The sequence below is a fragment of the Nematostella vectensis genome, chromosome 11 (assembly GCF_932526225.1).
Source record: "Nematostella vectensis chromosome 11, jaNemVect1.1, whole genome shotgun sequence".
NCBI classification, from domain to species: Eukaryota; Metazoa; Cnidaria; class Anthozoa; order Actiniaria; family Edwardsiidae; genus Nematostella; species Nematostella vectensis.
In genome coordinates, this window is record NC_064044.1 from 13,158,791 (window position 1) to 13,178,576 (window position 19,786).

At 41.4% G+C, this 19,786-nt stretch overlaps 2 protein-coding genes and 2 long non-coding RNA genes across 4 annotated transcripts in view; 2 read left to right on the plus strand and 2 right to left on the minus strand.

Moving 5' to 3' along the window:
• Positions 1-272: 272 nt before the first annotated feature.
• Positions 273-16,274, plus strand: LOC5504283 (tripartite motif-containing protein 45). The gene is made up of 3 exons (XM_048734301.1): positions 273-379; positions 13,284-13,470; positions 14,454-16,274. Exons 2-3 carry the CDS (start codon positions 13,285-13,287, stop codon positions 16,116-16,118), a joined length of 1,851 nt encoding a protein of 616 aa, XP_048590258.1. The 5' UTR covers positions 273-379; position 13,284; the 3' UTR covers positions 16,119-16,274.
• Positions 7,085-7,609, minus strand: LOC125573644. Its single transcript, XR_007314139.1, has 2 exons — positions 7,397-7,609; positions 7,085-7,200 (listed from the first exon to the last, which is right to left on the minus strand). It is a non-coding gene; the product is annotated as an uncharacterized LOC125573644 (long non-coding RNA).
• LOC125573643 lies at positions 10,193-11,198 on the plus strand. The gene is made up of 2 exons (XR_007314138.1): positions 10,193-10,437; positions 11,012-11,198. It is a non-coding gene; the product is annotated as an uncharacterized LOC125573643 (long non-coding RNA).
• A 1,959-nt stretch (positions 16,275-18,233) lies between the features above and the next one.
• Positions 18,234-19,786, minus strand: part of LOC5517551 (ankyrin-3) — a 32,423-nt gene continuing 30,870 nt past the window's right edge. Inside the window, exon 34 of the mRNA XM_048734300.1 lies at positions 18,234-19,504. Within this exon, the coding sequence (XP_048590257.1) occupies positions 19,094-19,504 (411 nt within the window). The 3' untranslated portion in view covers positions 18,234-19,093. The remainder of the gene's footprint in view (positions 19,505-19,786) is intronic.

Below are 19,786 nucleotides of genomic sequence, written 5' to 3' on the forward strand. Positions count from 1 at the left end.
CGCACAGGGAGCTACCTCTACCGTTTGAATAAATGTCAGTTTTTAGTTATATGTTGTGGCCATCCTCGGAGACCCAGGGCGTCGCGGAGATCGGGCACACAGGGAGCGCGCGAGAATCACTCGTCTTTCTTTCTTGCGCTTTTTGCGAGCGCCGCGTGAATGCCCAATCTCCGCGACGCCCTGGGTCCCCGAAGATGCGCTGTGGCTGCCTCCGAAACTGGATTACCCCGTCATGGTATCCCTGTTTTCTTTACCAGTAACGCCTGTTGGGTTTTGCATTCAAAGTATATCTATTTTTGGTAACAGTTTCTCCGAAACCGCTAGAACGACAACAAGAGACTGCCTACAAGGATAATTGCTCTCAAGTTTTGATTTGCAGGTATTTCTTAACTTTCTTACACCCTATTTGCCATTTTCATAAGCGTATGTTAGAACTGTTGGAATGCATCCAAATGTTTATCTAGATTCCTCGCAACTTAAGGTCTCGTGTGAGAATGCGAAGGAATAGTCCAAATTCCTTTCCGCTGTAAGAAAGTCTAGAGTAAATCTTTGGTCAGTATAAGTTCTTTATATATCTAGCACATGACAAAAGTCGCCCTCGGTCGAAATATCTATCGTATTATCTATCGCCAGTTAAGGACCTTCCGGAAATAGGCGTCATTAACGAAATAAATAATTTTCAGTCCCTTTGATTGAAGTCTGCTTAAGTAGCCGCTGCTAGTGACACTATAAAGAGCGGATGCTAAGCAGACTTAAGTGATTAAGGATTTCATCCCATTTTGTCCTTCATTTTCGCTAGTAAGTAAGTGATATTAGTTAGAAATTCAAAGTTGAAGCACGTACTGATTATTCTATTAAATCTGCTTCAAAGATTTACAAAAATTCATCAGTAAGCTTATTTAAAAGAAGTATAAGTTATGTATGAAGAGTTATATCAATATGATTTTGTTTAAATCTGTGACAGGGTGGAGTAGATCGGTTCGGCGGATGGCTCTAAAGTTTACGGAGACAAACAAATTTACAACTTCACGACGCGAGCGCTGGGGCAGAACTAAATTTATTCCAAAACATGCAAAATCACACACGCGTAGACACTTTACAAATAAGGTCATGACATCTATATAAGGAAATTAAACAAAGGCTACCCAAAATAAGAAAAATAAAAACACGCACACTCATTACAACATACACACGCACAAGATAAGACACACTGTCACATCCGCCCTCGCTTTACTTTGCTACGCCCTCGAGCAAATTAAAATTAAATTAAATGTCATGTCCAGGCAACCAGTTCCTTTCGTATACCACAGTCTTGAACTTCTTGGTATAAACAGAGTCTTGAACAATACAGTTCACAGTTCAGGTGCTATTCCCCGGGAAATCAACCGACGCAGGAGAACAGGATCTCGTGAGAGTAAAGAACAAGTACTCGCATTAACATAGTGCTTCACCACACTTAAACGCCATAATGCTTTGAGGACTTGTAATCGGCTAAGTAAGCCTTTCCAGTAGCTCCTTGCAACCATTCCCATACGCACATCAACCGTCGTACTTTTCAGTCTCTTGTGTACATTAGGAATGTCTTGGAGGTGTGAACCAGTCCAAAACTACCAAATTAACAAAGAGAACCTTCATCCAGCCATCGGAACAATCCAGCTCTAGTAAACAATAGCAAACTAAAACCTCCGTCCAGAGTTAATCATACACAGTACTTTAACTACAACGCAAATGTTCCATTTCTCAATCCCTTGTCGATCCGTAGCAGCAGCATATTCAAGTGCGACGCTTCCCACCGTCAAACGGGACCGGAGAACATGCTGGCACACACCCGCGACGACACAAAAACCACGTCCTGTCTTTACGTTCGGTAAACGCATATTTCTTCGCTCTTCTCTCCGCGCGAACAGTCGTCTCCCACTGAATGATCATTAACACAGTTCCCGTAAATACACAAACAGTACAATAAATGTCCCTTTTTCTTGCTTGACGACCAACTTTCGATCCTGTATAGAGCGGCAGATTACAGTGTACTCGTAGCACAAGCTCGCGGAACAAACCCAAAATGACTTTGGACTTTGAAGCAACTTCACTCCTGCCAGCTTTTCCTTCCCTGGCCGTGATCTTCGAATAGGGTCGACACTCCATCAACTGTGTCTTTGTCGCCCTGTGGAGCTTCCCTGCTTTTCTGCAAACTGCTGAGACGCCCTTTCATTCACGCCCGACGCCATCTTGTCCACTCACTCACTCACTCACGATCTTCTAACTTCCATTCAACCTCAAGCCCCATTACTCCTTTGACCTGCATTTCCTCACACGTAAACAAAGCCATCCTGCCGACAACGCCAAATGTGACGGAGTGGAATAGGTCGGTTCGGCGGATGGCTCGCAAGTTTACGTAGACAAACAAATTTACAGGTTCACCACGCGAGCGCTGGGACAGAACTAAATTTATTCCAAAACATGCAGAAATCACACACGTGTAGACACTTTCCAAATAAGGTCATGACATCTATATAAGGAAATTAAACAAAGTCTACCTAAAATAAGAGAAATAAAAACACGAACACTTTTTAAAACATACACACGCACAAGAGATAAAGTCAAGTCCAGTTCACACTGTCACAAATCAAACGCGCAAAAAATGACCTATTTGTTTTATACAACAATTAACCATTGACTGCTATTTTAAGCTGAATTTACAAAAAAACTAAAAACAGATACCTTTCCCTAGTCAGCTGTATCCAAGTTCCAACAGTGCCTTGCGGTACCATCTCTAATCCCTAATCACGGTGCTAATGTGAGCACAAGTTGATGTTTTCTTGTACTTTTCATCAAAAATGCAGCTATGAGCATGTTGGGAGAGTGCTCAAGGACATCATAAAGTCTATTTGGGCATATTGGTGGATTCATAGGGATTTCTTCTTGCTTGGCTTTGAATGAGAAAATTATTTACTAATAAATAACCACAGCTCCTGGGTCTGTTTGACCTGGAACCGATTTGTTTTGCTTTGGGGTGAAAAAACACGTCTGACTTTGGGGAGAGGAGTGTTGACTGGCCCTCCCCCTGTGATTTTTTTTCACGGATTTCCCAGAATGCTCTGCAATCTGTAATGGCAGCAACGTGGTTTTAGATAATATCAACATGTTTGTTAGTCTCTTTCGCAACCCCAATCAGTTTGAGTCACACAGCACTCCCAGAGCGCTGTACAAACTATATGTTTGTTGATTCCATGTCTTCTGTTATAGAATGGCTGATTTTGAGACGAAGCCTAAAGATGTCAGTGATGTCACATGCTCTCTTTGCCTGGAGCAGTACCAAGACCCGCGAGTGCTAGCCTGTCTGCACACTTATTGCCGACACTGTCTGGAAAGTCTGGTAGAGCACAGCCAGGAACGCACAGTGTCTTGCCCCCAGTGCCGGGAAAAAATAGTGGTACGCAGTTGATGACTTTCTATCACAAACACAATATTTCAGTCCCCCCCCCCAAAAAAAAAAAGCGAGCAGCAAGCAACTAAAAAACACTTGAAGTGTGTCAGCCACACCTTTGTTATTGTTTTCATTTAATACTGGAAGGCACATAATGTGTTAAAATCTTGAAATAACTATCCAAAAACAAAGCTTAATATATTTAATTACCAAATTCAATGAATATATCGCATTGGCTTCCCCAAATCAGCCGATGGGATGGGATTTCTTCCCACTTTGTTAGGATGACAAAATGGCGGCTGACATAGGCTGTTTAAAACTAAAAAAGCACATAATTTCTAATTTTACTAGGGAATCTTAGGTATTGAGGTGAATTATTGCTTTAATTTAACTTGCATAAAAAATAATTTTCAAAGTGAGTGAATCTAGCGGAATCTGATAAAGCATAAGTGTATTAATTAAAAATTTACGAAAATCGCGCCGAACATTATTCTTAGTATAACTTAGTATAAGCTGTTTAGCCAAAACAACCTCGGCACACCATCTTAATGTCATGCGAACATTTCAACTTCTTAATCGCCTTTTAAGTTCATTCATTTTAACTGCTTTTTGATTGGTCCAGGCGCGTACACAGGGGGGTGCGCAGGGAGCGCGCGCATCCCCCTTGGCGGCCAAAACGTGGGTAATTTCTTATTAAGGAATCTTCAATTCTATTGTGGGCCAAAACGTGGGTCATTTCTGATTTTCCATATGATAACTAAGACTACGCACCCACCCCCTTCCCCCCCCCCCCCCCCCCCCGAGACAACGAGATCACGTCTTTTTTATCCGAGAAAAAAGAAATTAAAAATCCAAGACCAAGAACTCCATCCTTTCATCTCAAAATCATTTTCCGTCCAATTTCATGTGTGTTTTTTCACAGATTAGTGTGGAAGAGGTAAAAAATCTAAAAGTAGACTTCATGCTGAATGATATGATTAAAAAGATGTCGCTGGATCAGGAAAATAAAGCCGACATCTCTATCACTTGTGAAACCTGCCAAAGTGATGTTGCTACTGGGAGATGCGATGATTGCTGTGAGTTCATGTGTGAGTTCTGCATCACAGCACACGGGCGTTTTCTGCGAACGAAGCAGCACCAGATAATAGGTGTGAAAGAGGCCACAGTGAAAGGCAAGTCAAACTGCAAGTCACACTGTTGCCCAAGGCACAAAGGAGAGAGGCTCACTTTGTTGTGTGACACTTGTGACGAACTGATTTGCCAAGATTGTGCAATCACTACCCACCAATATCACAAGATCAACTTTACTAGCAACATTATAGATCGAGAGAAAGACGAAATTAAGGCGAAACTGGAAGAAGTAAAATCCAAGCAAACCGATTCATCCCAACTACATGATAAAGTCGTAAATGAAAAAGCTCGAATAGAAGCACAAAAAAATTCGTTGACGTCTGAAATTGACGACTTTATAAACGCACAGATCAGTACTTTGGAAAAGATGCGTTCAAATCTAAAAGATGAGGTTATTTCTGATTATGAGAAGAGAAATAAGCAGCTTGATTGTGAAGAAGATTTTCTCTCTATTTTCATCGCAAACTGCAATAGCTGTGTGAAGTTCGCAGAGCGTGTATGTCAGGCGGGTCCAGGAAACGAAGTTGAGGTGTTATCGTTGAAAAGGGAGATCATGCCGCGACTATCACATCTTGCAGATACCACCATGCAAGATGTGCTGTTTGAAAAAGTCATCGTTACCTTTAATGTAGACGAGGTTTTCTGGAAATCTGTGACCGAGAAAGCTTCTTTCGAAAGAGTGACCGTTGACCCCCAGCAGTGCGTCGTTACCATGGGAACAGGTGCAGAGCCAGGGATCATTTATTCCACGTTTGCAAAGCAGCGCATACATTTTTCCGTTGCAGTTAACGACAGTGAGAAGCAACGTTATGATGCGCCAGTGAGTGTCGAAGCTTATGTTCAAAAGAGATTTATTTCAGCTGGGCCAGGGATCCCTTTGAATGTTGTAATGCAGTTTTATGACGATGGCTATGGCTATGAATTTACGTACAGGACACCTGATGAAGGATTTTATAAATTGTCTGTTACAGTAAACGGTGAACATGTCAGAGGGAGCCCATTCCTTTTTCGGGTGCAACCAAAGGTTGATTTGGTCAAAATGTTTGAGGAGTCTGCCGGCTACCCCTTACTGTCAAAAACTAGTTGGGCAAAACACGTCGCTGTGAGAGTCCAACTTCTCAAAGCAAGTTTGGAACTTGAGCTCGGAGTAAAACGTGAATCAAATAAGGGTGAGCAGATCTGGGGTTGTAAGTCTCATAGTGCCGTGACATTTGATCAGAATAACGTCTGGCATTATAAGAAAAGTTGGGGTGGCGTGTTTGGGATGTATCTCAGCAGTGATGAGCTGGGAACAAGAATGATCATCTGTGATGAAGGAACAGACGAGAGGGATATATTCAAGGGAATCCTCTGTCCTGTTTATTTACATACCCGCGGCAAATGGTCTCCACAGTTCGAGAAAGAAGAAGAACAAAGAAATTCTGAACTATGAACTGTGTTTTACATGATTTGTGCGTCTAGCCGTTCCAGGTTTTGAATTTTCCGAATTTTCTGCTAGAAATGCTAAAGCAACACTAGAAATGCACCACTGTTTAGATATTCAAGTTAAATCTAGAAAGAAGAAATAAGCTAAAAACACGGAAAAAATTTAAGAGATGAAATATAGAAAATGATAGAGAACGATTTGATGCTGTATTGTTGTTACCACTATCCCCAGGATCAAGGTAGGGATAATTCTCATGTATTTGTTGGGATCGAGATTCCAAATATTGTGATCGGGACGATTTTCTGATCTGGTAACTTTTCTTGCACCTAAGAAATGGATTTCACAATGCCCAGAACTTTTTTCTTTTTCCAAAAGTCAGACCAAAGTTAGTTCGAGCATCTGATTTCTCTTTCGGAACATTTAGTTGATTTTTGCGTTTTTTTTGTGTGAAGTGCTGTCTTTCTAACTCATAAACCTGGCTCATTTAAAAACAAAGAAGTCATGCAAGCCTTATCTAGTTCTCCTAATGAAAATATACACATGAATAACCCTAAACGCTCGATAAAGGGGAAGCCAATGTTACACGACGACTTGACAAATTGATTAGGTAAGAGCTAATTGTCGTTTAGTATTTCATGTTTCTTCTACGAGAACCGGAAGTTCTTAAGTTTTGGTTCTTTTAAGGATAATATGATAGTTGATGATCTCCTTAGTCTAGTTTGTTGCACGCCCGTGCAGGCCCGTACCCAGGGGGGTGCAGGGGTTGCGAACGCACCCCCCCATCCCATAGCGGCCAAAGGTCCATATTCGGTACTCAATAGACGTGTTATTATTTGTAGACAAAACTATAAAGCATCAGCTAGATCACTCTGGTATGAGCCAAATCCGACAATAAACGTCCGGTGGAGATACTGCAAAGGCGTGGTCCTCCCCAGGAAGTATTAGGCTCGTTTTTCCGGATTTCGCACCCCCACCCCCACCCCCAAGAAAAATCCTGGGTACGGGCCTGCCGTGGACCCTCTTCTTCGATAGATGGCCTTTTAGCGACTAAATCAAGGGTATGTTCAGTTTCACATACATGGCGGAATCGTGGTCTCTTCTTGTCGTTTCAGACATTTTACTTGAGCAGTTTAATCTCACATGTTATGTTCACCTCTGTACATGCGCAGTTTATTTTTAAAAGTTGCTTAATCATAATATTATTATTTTGAGTCACCTTGACTTCTTATTTTGTAAATACGCTTTGACAAGAGACCAATCCTGTGATTTCCCACGCCCTTGATATTTTTCATGATTGTGTAGTTCCATAAAATATCCATCCCCTCCCCCTTGAGGGGATTGGGAATTCCGCGGTGTGGGCGTTAAAACGCCCAGGAATTTCCAGATGGGGGGGGGTAGTATTTTAGAATCACCTTGACTTCTTATTTTGTAAATACGCTTTGACAAGAGACCAATCCTGTGATTTCCCACGCCCTTGATATTTTTCATGATTGTGTAGTTCCATAAAATATCCATTCCCCCCCCCCCCTTGAGGGGATTGGGAATTCCGGGGTGTGGGCGTTAAAACGCCCAGCAATTTCTAGATGGGAGGGGTGGGGGAGGGGGTCCTTTTTCCTCAACAGTTACTGGAAGGGGGGTATGCATATTTTCTGGAACTACACATTGGTTCAAACGTATCCAATTCTCCCCGTTCCCTGGGGTCTTTTGAATTGGTTTTCTTTCATGTGAGACGACCACATGGATTGCTGTCTGGTCCTAGCGTATAAATATAGCAAGCCTAGATTTGTAATTTATGTGCGCTGGCATTCAGGCAATTACAATTAAAACCAGTTGAAATACCAGCTTGGCCTCGTCTGATCCCGGCTACATGAGAAATACAAATATACCTTTTTCTCCAGATACAAAAATTTTCATTTTCCTTTTTTCATCTTATTTCCTTTTTTCTTTTCTTCCTCTCTTCATTTTTCCATTTCTTTCTTTTTTGAATTCCTTTCTTTTTCTTTTTTCATTTCGTTTTACATGTATGATACATGTAACCCCAGATGTATACCAATATGGGACCTAAATTTGGGGTATTTATGGGCACCCTAGAGTAGTTGGAGAGCTAAGCGGGCTAGGCTCCGCTTATCTGGTTTTTCGATTCTTTTTAAGGTTCTGAGAGTATGTTTTGAAATGTGAGTTCGGGGGTAGCCAGATAGAGTAACTATGCACAAAACACACACACAAGCACACACATACATAAGCATATCACGCGTATGAAAACGAAACAAACTTGGATTGGACACACTTGCAAAGAGAAGAGCAATCTCTCGCCTCGCTCTTATGTTTAAAGAAAGTCAACGGCCTCGTTAGTTATTCTTACAGCGAGAGAATCAAGACAAACGGAATGTCACACCTTTAATCAAAAACACCGTAAAGCAGAAGCTCATAGACTCCTACCATAGAACTATAAGTCAGTGGAACTCCCTTCTTGAAATCGTATTGTATAAACCGTCAGCAGTTCGAGGAGACCTGGGCAGCACAGCTTGGAGTTCTCAGCTCGCCTCCTCTACCAGATAGCGTCACACCCGAGGTGTGTCCATATTTTCATCATTTATCGTGGTCATAAGATTTCTTTGCTTTGTGCAAACAAGCATTTAAACGCAGTGCAAGAAAATAATTTTGGCATTTTGTGATTTGTACCTTGATGTACCTACACCAAGGTACATCAAGTGTAGACTACACCAAGCTACACCAAGTGTAGACACAGGCGGCCCAAGTTCATTATAAGTACAATCCATCTACTGTTTCGATAGGGGTTCGTATAAGCGTCATCGATAAACTCGTTAAATTGCTTAAAATCACTTCAGAGTTCCAGAAAACAGTATAAAATAAAAGTATGTCTTACCTGAACTTGTGCTGTTTTTATTTCTCGATTTGGAAGAAGTTGGAACGAAGTGACTCCCTCTTTGTACCACGTGATTTAGCGAGTTTATCGATGACGCTTATACGAACCCATATAAACACCGTGAAAATACTGCATATCCCCATCAAAACAGTAGATAGATTATACTTATAATGAACTTGGGCCTTCTGTGGTGAGGAGGTAACACAGACGAAGAACAGGAATACAATTGAACAATGAGGGTAATCTAGCCAATCATGTTAGGCCTTACGAGCGGACTTCTACATTTCTCAAGTAAACGCTTTTTGACTGGCCAATATATTGACCCATCATTCTTTGCAATGTCCACATTCTTTGCAGTGTCCACACCACCAACGCCGCCGCCACTTGAGTGAAATTTACGTGGTTATTCGTATTTGCAAAACTCGTGTTTCACGAGTAAAAAGGGGTGGCCTGACCACTCGCCTTAAAACCAGATTTAGATTATTTTTAGAGCATTTTAGATAATTTCACCTACAGAGATCACCACCGTGGACTTCACGCCGTCGTCGCTGTGTCTAGCGTTTCATTTCGTGGAGAAATGTGAAACGACCTACATAACGGCGATTGCTTGGAGTCTAACGCCATGCACAAACGTCGTATTTTCCATGAGCCGTACTCAATGTAAATTCATGCAAATAAAGATGGAACAATGTTCCTGGTTTATTTCTATTAATTTGCACTGAAAACGGCTCATGGATAATACGTTTACACTAAGCGCCCCCTTAGCCTAAGATCGCCGACGACATTGAACTTAGGTTAAGTTCAAGTGTCGTACTATTCATGAGCCGTATTCAATGCAAATAGAGATATGAAACAATCGACTTGATTCATTTGCACGCATTTACATTGCATACGGCTCAAAGACAATACGACGTTTGAAGCCTAAATAGGGGCCTTAGTTCTGCTTAGCAAAATGTTCAGTTTTATTCGTATATGAACAACATGTATGGTAACTCCGCGCCTGACATACGGACGTTACCAGAGTCCGTGGCAGACATGGAGGACCACACCCACCAATTCAATATTCAAGGGAGCGGAGGGTGGGGGCCAAAAGTACACATGACCTATACGGACGCTCATAACAAGTAACTAAGCTCCTTACGAATAAATGTCTGTTGGCACAATGACCAGTGTACACTCGATTCCCCGAACAGGGAGCTACCTCTACCGTTTGAATAAATGTCAATTTTTTAGTTATATGTTGTGGCCATCCTCGGAGACCCAGGGCGTCGCGGAGATCGGGCACACAGGGAGCGCGCGAGAATCACTCGTCTTTCTTTCTTGCGCTTTTTGCGTGCGCCCCGTGTGTGCCCAATCTCCGCGACGCCCTGGGTCTCCGAGGATGTGCTGTGGCTGCCTCCGAAACTGGATTACCCCGTCATGGTATCCCTGTTTTCTTTACCAGTAACGCCTGTTGGGTTTTGCATTCAAAGTATATCTATTTTTGGTAACAGTTTCTCCGAAACCGCTAAAACGACAACAAGAGACTGTCTACAAGGATAATTGCTCTCAAGTTTTGATTTGCAGGTATTTTTTAACTTTCTTACACCCCCTATTTGCCATTTTTATAAGCGTATGTTAGAACTATTCTAATGCATCTAAATGTTTATCTAGATTACTCGCAACTTAAGGTCTCGTGTGAGAATGCGAAGGAATAGTCCAAATTCCTTTCCGCTGTAAGAAAGTCTAGAGTAAATCTTTGGTCAGTATAAGTTCTTTATATATCTAGCACATGACTAAAGTCGTCCCCGGTCGAAATATCTATCGTATTATCTATCGGCAGTTAAGGACCTTCCGGAAATAGGCGTCATCAACGAAATAAATAATTTTCAGTCCCTTTGATTGAAGTCTGCTTTAGTAGCCTAGTGACACTATAAAGAGCGGATGCTAAGCAGACTAGTGATTAACATCCCATTTTGTCCTTCATTTTCGCTAGTAAGTAAGTTATATTAGTTAGAAATTCAAAGTTGAAGCACGTACTGATTATTCTATTTAATCTGCTTCAAAGATTTACAAAAATTCATCACTAAGCTTATTTAAAAGAAGTATAAGTCATGTATGAAGAGTTATATCAATATGATTTTGTTTAAATCTGTGACAGGGTGGAATAGATCGGTTCGGCGGATGGCTCTAAAGTTTACTGAGACAAACAAATTTACAGCTTCACGACGCGAGCGCTGGGGCAGAACTAAATTTATTCCAAAACATGCAAAATCACACACGTGTAGACACTTTACAAATAAGGTCATGACATCTGTATAAGGAAATTAACTAAAGGCTACCCAAAATAAGAAAAATAAAAACACGCACACTCATTACAACATACACACGCACAAGATAAGACACACTGTCACATCCGCCCTCGCGGAACTTTGCTACGCCCTCGAGCAAATTAAAATAATCTATGTCATGTCCAGGCAACCAGTTCCTTTCGTATACCACAGTCTTGAACTTCTTGGTATAAACAGAGTCTTGAACAATACAGTTCACAGTTCAGGTGCTATTCCCCGGGAAATCAACCGACGCAGGAGAACAGGATCTCGTGAGAGTAAAGAACAAGTACTCGCATTAACATAAGGCTTCACCACACTTAAACGCCATAATGCTTTAGGAGTTGTAATCGGCTAAGTAAGCCTTTCCAGTAACTCCTTGCAACCATTCCCATACGCACATCAACCGTCGTACTTTTCAGTCTCTTGTGTACATTAGGAATGTCTTGGAGGTGTGAACCAGTCCAAAACTACCAAATTAACAAAGAGAACCTTCATCCAGCCATCGGAACAATCCAGCTCTAGTGAACAATAGCAAACTAAAACCTCCGTCCAGAGTTAATCATACACAGTACTTTAACTACAACGCAAATGTTCCATTTCTCAATCCCTTGTCGACCCGTAACAGCAGCATCTTCAAGTGCGACGCTTCCCACCGTCAAACGGGACCGGAGAACATGCTGGCACACAACCGCGACGACACAAAAAACACGTCCTGTCTTTACGTTCGGTAAACTCATATTTCTTCGCTCTTCTCTCCGCGCGAACAGTCGTCTCCCACTGAATGATCATTAACACAGTTCCCGTAAATACACAAACAGTACAATAAATGTCCCTTTTTCTTGCTTGACGACCAGCTTTCGATCCTGTATAGAGCGGCAGATTACAGTGTACTCGTAGCACAAGCTCGCAGAACAAACCCAAAATGACTTTGGACTTTGAAGCAACTTCACCCTGCCTGCTTTTGCTTCCCTGGCCGTGATCTTCGAATAGGGTCGACACTCCATCAACTGTGTCTTTGCCGCCCTGTGGAGCTTCCCTGCTTTTCTGCAAACTGCTGAGACGCCCTTTCATTCACGCCCGACGCCATCTTGTCCACTCACTCACTCACGATCTTCTAACTTCCATTCAACCTCAAGCCCCATTACTCCTTTGACCTGCATTTCCTCACACGTAAACAAAGCCATCCTGCCGACAACGCCAAATGTGACGGAGTGGAATAGGTCGGTTCGGCGGATGACTCGCAAGTTTACGTAGACAAACAAATTTACAGGTTCACCACGCGAGCGCTGGGACAGAACTAAATTTATTCCAAAACATGCAGAAATCACACACGTGTAGACATTTTCCAAATAAGGTCATGACATCTATATAAGGAAATTAAACAAAGTCTACCCAAAATAAGAGAAAAAAAAACACGAACACTTTTTAAAACATACACACGCACAAGAGATAAAGTCAAGTCCAGTTCACACTGTCACAAATCAAACGCGCAAAAAATGACCTATTTGTTTAATACAACAATTAACCATTGACTGCTATTTTAAGCTGAATTTACAAAAAAACTAAAAACAGATACCTATACCTAGTCAGCTGTATCCAAGTTCTAACAGTGCCTTGTGGTACCATCTCTAATCCCTAATCACGGTGCTAATGTGAGCACAAATTGATGTTTTCTTGTACTTTTCATAAAAAATGCAGCTATGAGCATGTTGGGAGAGTGCTCAAGGACACCATTAAGTCTATTTGGGCATATTGGTGGATTCATTGGGATTTCTTCTTGCTTGGCTTTGGATGAGAACATTATTTTCTAATGAATCACCACAGCTCCTGGGTCTGTTTGACCTGGAATTGATTTGTTTTGCTTTGGGGTGAAAAAACACGATTGACTTTGGGGAGGGGAGTGGTGACTGGCCCTCCCCCTGTGATTTTTTTCACGGATCTCCCAGAATGCTCTGCAATCTGTAATGGCAGCAACGTGGTTTTAGGTGATATCAACATGTTTGTTTGTCTCTTTCGCAACCCCAATCAGTCGGAGTCACACAGCACTCCCAGAGCGCTGTACAAACTATATGTTTGTTGATTCCATGTCTTCTGTTATAGTATGGCTGATTCTGAGACGAAGCCTAAAGATGTCAGTGATGTCACATGCTCTCTTTGCCTGGAGCAGTACCAAGACCCGCGAGTGCTAGCCTGTCTGCACACTTATTGCCGACACTGTCTGGAAAGTCTGGTAGAGCACAGCCAGGAACGCACAGTGTCTTGCCCCCAGTGCCGTGAAAAAATAGTGGTACGCAGTTGATGACTTTCTATCACAAAAACATTATTTCAGTACCCACCCGAAAAAAAAACTTAAGCGAGCAGCAAGCAACTAAAAAACACTTGAAGTGTGTCAGCAACACCTTTGTTATTGTTTTCATTTAATACTGGAAGGCACATAATGTGTTAAAATCTCGAAATAACCATCAAAAAACAAAGCTTAATATACTTAATTACCAAATTCAATGAATGTATCGCATTGGCTTCCCCAAATCAGCCGATGGGAATGGATTTTTTCCCACTTTGTTAGGATGACAAAATGTCGGCTGACATAGGCTGTTTAAAACTAAAAAAGCACATAATTCCAATTTAACTAAAGAATCTTAGGTATTGAGGTGAATTATTGCTTTAATTTAACTTGCATAAAAAATAATTTGATTTTCAAAGTGAGTGAATCTAGCGGAATCTGATAAAGCATAAGTGTATTTAATTAAAAAATTACGAAAATCGCGCCGAAAATGAGTCTTAGTATAACTTAGTATTTCTGTTTAGCCAAAACAACCTCGGCGCGCCATCTTAATGTCATGCGAACATTTCAACTTTTTAATCGCCTTTTAAGTTCCGCTATTTTAACAAGCTTTTGCTTTTTGATTGGTCCAGGCGCGTACACAGGGGGGTGCGCAGGGTGCGCGCGCATCCCCCTTGGCGGCCAAAACGTGGGTAATTTCATATTAAGGAATCTTCAATTCTACTGTGGGCCAAAACGTGGGTCATTTCTTATAAGGAATCTTCTAATTTTATGATTTTCCATATGATAACTAAGACTACGCACCCACCCCCCTCTATCCCCCCCCCGAGACCACGAGATCACGTCTTTTTTATCCGAGAAAAAAGAAATTAAAAATCCAAGACCAAGAACTCCATCCTTTCATCTCAAAATCATTTTCCATCACGAAATTTATGGAAGTCCCTGTCGCTCTACCTTGTCCAAATACATGTTTTTTTTTTTTACAGATTAGTTTGGAAGAGGTAAAAGATCTAAAAGTAGACTTCATGCTGAATGATATGATTGAAAAGATGTCGCTGGATCAGGAAAATAAAGTCGACATCTCTATCACTTGTGAAACCTGCCAAAGTGATGTTGCTACTGGGAGATGTGATGATTGCTGTGAGTTTATGTGTGAGTTCTGTATCACATCTCACAGACGATTACTGCGCACAAATCAGCACAAAATAATAGGTCTGAAAGAGGCCACAGTGAAAGGCAAGTCAAACTGCAAGTCACACTATTGCCCAAGGCACAAAGGAGAGAGGCTCACTTTGTTGTGTGACACTTGTGACGAACTGATTTGCCGAGATTGTGCAATCACTACCCACCAATATCACAAGTTCAACTTTACTAGCAACATTATAGATCGAGAGAAAGACGAAATTAAGGCGAAACTTGAAGAAGTAAAATCCAAGCAAACCGATTCATCCCAACTACATGATAAAGTCGTAAATGAAAAAGCTCGAATAGAAGCACAGAAAAATTCGTTGACGTCTGAAATTGACGACTTTATAAACGCACAGATCAGTAATTTGGAAAAGATGCGTTCAAATCTAAAAGATGAGGTTATTTCTGATTATGAGAAGAGAAATAAGCAGCTTGATTGCCACGAAGATTTTCTCTCTATTTTCATCGCAAACTGCAATAGCTGTGTGAAGTTCGCAGAGCGTGTATGTCAGGCGGGTCCAGGAAACGAAGTTGAGGTGTTATCGTTGAAGAGGGAGATCATGCCGCGACTATCACATCTTGCAGATACCACCATGCAAGATGTGCTGTTTGAAAAAGTCATCGTTACCTTTAATGTAGACGAGGTTTTCTGGAAATCTGTGACCGAGAAAGCTTCTTTCGAAAGAGTGACCGTTGACCCCCAGCAGTGCGTCGTTACCATGGGAACAGGTGCAGAGCCAGGGATCATTTATTCCACGTTTGCAAAGCAGCGCATACATTTTTCCGTTGCAGTTAACGACAGTGAGAAGCAACGTTATGATGCGCCAGTGAGTGTCGAAGCTTATGTTCGAAAGGGAGATTTTTATTTGTTACTGTCTTCTGATTCTGCTGTGCCAGTGATCCCTTTGAATGTTGTAATACAGTTTTATGACGATGGCTATGGCTATGAATTTACGTACACGCCACCTGATGAAGGATGTTATCAATTGTCTGTTACAGTAAACGGTGAATATGTCAAAGGGAGCCCATTTTGTTGGTGGGTGCGACCAAAGGTTGATTTGGTCAAAATGTTTGAGAAGCCTGCCGGCTACCCCTTACTGTCAAAAACTAGAAGGGCGCAACACGTCGCTGTGAGAGTCCAATTTCTCAAAGCAAGTTTGGAACTTGAGCTCGGAGTAAAACGTAAATCAAATAAGGGTGAGCAGATCTGGGGTTGTAAGTCTCGTATTGCCGTGACATTTGATCATAATTACGACTTGCATTATAAGAAAAGTTGGGGTGGCGTGTTTGGGATGTATCTCAGCAGTGATAATTGGCAGGAAGCAAGAATGATCATCTGTGATGAAGGAACAGACGAGAGGAATATATTCAAGGGAATCCTCTGGCCTGTTTATTTACATACCCGCGGCAAATGGTCTCCACAGTTCGAGAAAGAAGAAGAACAAAGAAATTCTGAACTTTGAACTGTGTTTTACATGATTTGTGCGTCTAGCCGTTCCAGGTTTTGAATTTTCCGAATTTTCTGCTAGAAATGCTAAAGCAACACTAGAAATGCACCACTGTTTAGACATTCAAGTTAAATCTAGAAAGAATAAATAAGCTAAAAACATGGACAAAAATTAAGAGATGACATATAGAAAATGATAGAGAACGATTTGATGCTGTATTGTTGTTACCACTCTCCCCAGGATCAAGGTAGGGATAATTCTCATGTATTTGTTGGGATCGAGATTCCAAATATTGTGATCGGGACGATTTTCTGATCTGGTAACTTTTCTTGGACCTAAGAAATAGATTTCACAATGTCCTAACTTTTTTTCTTTTTCCAAAAGTCAGACCAAAGTTAGTTCGAGCATCTCATTTCTCTGTCGGAACTTTTAGTTGATTTTTGCGTTTTTTTGTGTAAAGTGCTGTCTTTCTAACTCATAAGCCTGGCTCATTTGAAAACAAAGAAGTCATGCAAGTCTTATCGTGTTCTCCTAATGAAAATATACACATGAATAACCCTAAACGCTCGATAAAGGGGAAGCCAATGTTACAGGACGAATTGACAAATTGATTAGGTTAGAGCTAATTGTCGTTTAGTATTTCATGTTTCTTCTACGAGAACCGGAACTTCTTTAGTTGTGGATCTTTTAAGGATAATTTGATAGTTGATGATTTACTTAGTCTAGTTTGTTGCACGCCCGTTGATCCTCTGTTTTGATGGATGGGCCTTTTGGCGCCTAAATCAAGGGTATGTTTCACATACATGGCGGAATCGTGGTCTCTTCTTGTCGTTGTAGACCATTTTCTTGAGCAGTTTATTCTCACATGTTATGTCCACCTCTTGGTTTAGACATCGATAATTTTTCTTATCCTTTTTTTTTGTTGTCACGCAATGCTGTACACTCGCAGTTTAGTTATAAAAGCTGCTTAATCATTAATATTATTTTAGAGTTACCTTGACTTCTTATTTTGTAAATACGCTTGGACAAGAGACAAATCCTGTGATATCCCACACCCTTGGTATTTTTCATGATTGTGTAGTTCCAGAAAATATCCATCCATGTTTTGATGGGGATATGCATTAGTTTGTATAAGCGTCATCGATAAACTCGCTAAATTGCTTAAAACCACTCCAGAGTTCCAGAAAACAGTGTAAAACAAAAGTATAAGTCTTACCTGAACTTGTGCTGTTTTTATTTCTCGATTTGGAAGAAGTTGGAACGAAGTGACTCCCTCTTTCTATCACGTGATTTAGCGAGTTTATCGATGACGCTTATACGAACCCATATAAACACTGTAAAACTACTGCATATCCCCATCAAAACAGTAGACTATACTTATAATGAATTTGGGCCGCCTGTGGTGTAGAGGTATTTCAGCACAGAATTTCAAGTTGTGTAAGTCTTTAGCTCTGCCCCCCCCCCCCCCCCCCCCCAGGTCAATAATCCTCTAAGGGAGGGGTGGCTCTTACGGGAAATAAATAAATTAATATTCAAACTGGAACATCACTAAACAAAGAGTGAGCAAAGCGAAGCAGAGGTTAGGTGAGAGAGTAAAAAATTCTATTATGTTGAGATGATGTTACCTATTATCGTTATTTGGTTAAGTTCTTTGACAGACTTTGATTAGGGCTAGACTTTAGAGGGAAGCCTTCCCCCCCCTAGAAGTACACAAGTGAGGCTGAGAGGGGGGTTACCAGGTGCGTTCCCAGGATTGGCTGATGGGGGGTGCGCAGTCATCATATATGGAAAAAGCATAGGATTTGAAGATTCCTTAATAAGAAATGACTCACTTTTTGGCCGCCAATTGGGGGGAGGGGGGGGGGGGGTGAGCGCAAACCCTGCGCATTCCCTGTGTACGCGCCTGGCTACGGTTATAACAGGGATTACAGAGTGGTCGTCGTCAAAAGAAAGTGTCATAGTCAATAAGTAACAGCAAGAGACCATCATGGTCTCTTGATAATAGTCAAGGAAGAAAAGAAAAGAAAAGAGAAAGGAGCTTTCATTGGATTGAAATATGTCATCATTTCTTCACTCTATCCCCTGATCGAACCCCGACCATAGCACACGAAAAGAGTAAATAGTCAAATCTTACTAACGCCAGTTTACTGTCTTTTATAAGTTACATTCCAAATACCATTTTATCGATTATAACAATGTCCATTATGGACGTTAGTTTGCTCAGGGAGCTGCCACACGGGTTTCCTGTTGCGAGAAAGACCGCGCGTAAATAAGCGACTGGGGCAAACTTGAGATTTGTTCCACCCCCTTGTTTGTTTAACCACAGGGAACCCAGAGCTTTAAAAGTATGCTAGTCGCATTGATAGTGAAAATAGTTTTGGTAACAAACACTTGGAAAATGGTCACAAAAAGACGCAGGCAGCCCAAATATATTAATTCAAGAACACTGTGGCAGAGCAGCCCTGGGCAAAACTATACAAGACAAAGAGACTTGCATATTGTATCAGATCATTTGTCTGGCTCTACTTTTGGAGCAAGTTTATCACTTCTCACGGTTATGGCTGACCTTTAAGTTAGAAATCCCACACATTGCTTTCGTGATCCTTAACTTAGATTCTACTCAAAGTATTAAAAAAAACCTCTACAACAGCAGAGGCAAAACTATTACACTCAAAGTTTAGTCTCAAGTTACAGAGCTTTTCATTGGTTGATACAAGGACGTTTATGATTGGATGCTATTTCATTCCATATTTGGGGAAAAGTTAGAACCTTTCTTTTACAGTGTCTTATAAATTGCTAACACTCCTTTTCCAGAGTTAACTCGGAAACCGAGCTTTGGTTCCTTCTTTGCTGATTTTAAACAGGGTAGACTTTATTAAATAGTAATTGGAAAAAGAATATTACCTAATCCTTATCAAGATTGTCTTTCTAGCCTTCTGCCAAATTCGAACTCACCGAATGTTGGCGATAATTGTTTATCCTAGAATAACCTAAATCTCCGTCTCGTCGGTCGGAGGCTTCTCATCATCGGCACTGAAGAAATCTAACACTCCCTTCTCATTAGAAAACATCTCTTGAATCAGCTTCTCTTTTTCACTGTCGGCCAATTCAGGAGCACCGTCGGCTTCCTGTCGGGTCTCCGTCGTGGTTTCCACGACGCCATCTTCGGTCACGACGGTTTTCTCGACCGTAGTCGTAGTATTGTCGCCGTCGGTAACGGTGGTCGTGTGAACCTCGGTTCGGGCTAGCGTCGGGGTACCTTCGGACTCGAAAACTGGATGATCGGCGGGCATCGGGGATCGGACGTCGTCGAACATTTCCTCCATCGCCGTCTCCGCGCTCAGGTACTCAGACAGTCGAGTAGTGTCGGCATCTTCTTCGTCTCCGCCATGTTGTTGGACCTGTGAGGAAATTGAATAGTGAACTTATGAGTTGAAAGCTATAAAGGACAGTGGTTACTGACGTGTAAGGCTTTGTAGAACTTGGAAAATTTAAACCGTAGGCCTTGGGTTATTGCTTCTTTTATCAAGCAATATACACCTACATATGGGGGGGGGCTTGCATAAGGGTTACCCATCAGGCAAGACATTCAATATATTTATGCATATAACGCTTTATAGACATATTTAGGTACATGATAAACACGCGTTTATGTAAAAAAAAGAATGAAAGAAAAAACACAT

Bases quoted from the DNA above. Each gene is read 5' to 3' on its own strand.
- LOC5504283 (XM_048734301.1), top strand. From the start codon at position 13,285: ATGGCTGATTCTGAGACGAAGCCTAAAGATGTCAGTGATGTCACATGC. The intron at 13,471-14,453 runs GTACGCAGTTGA...TTTTTTTTACAG, and splicing joins AGTGCCGTGAAAAAATAGTG to ATTAGTTTGGAAGAGGTAAA.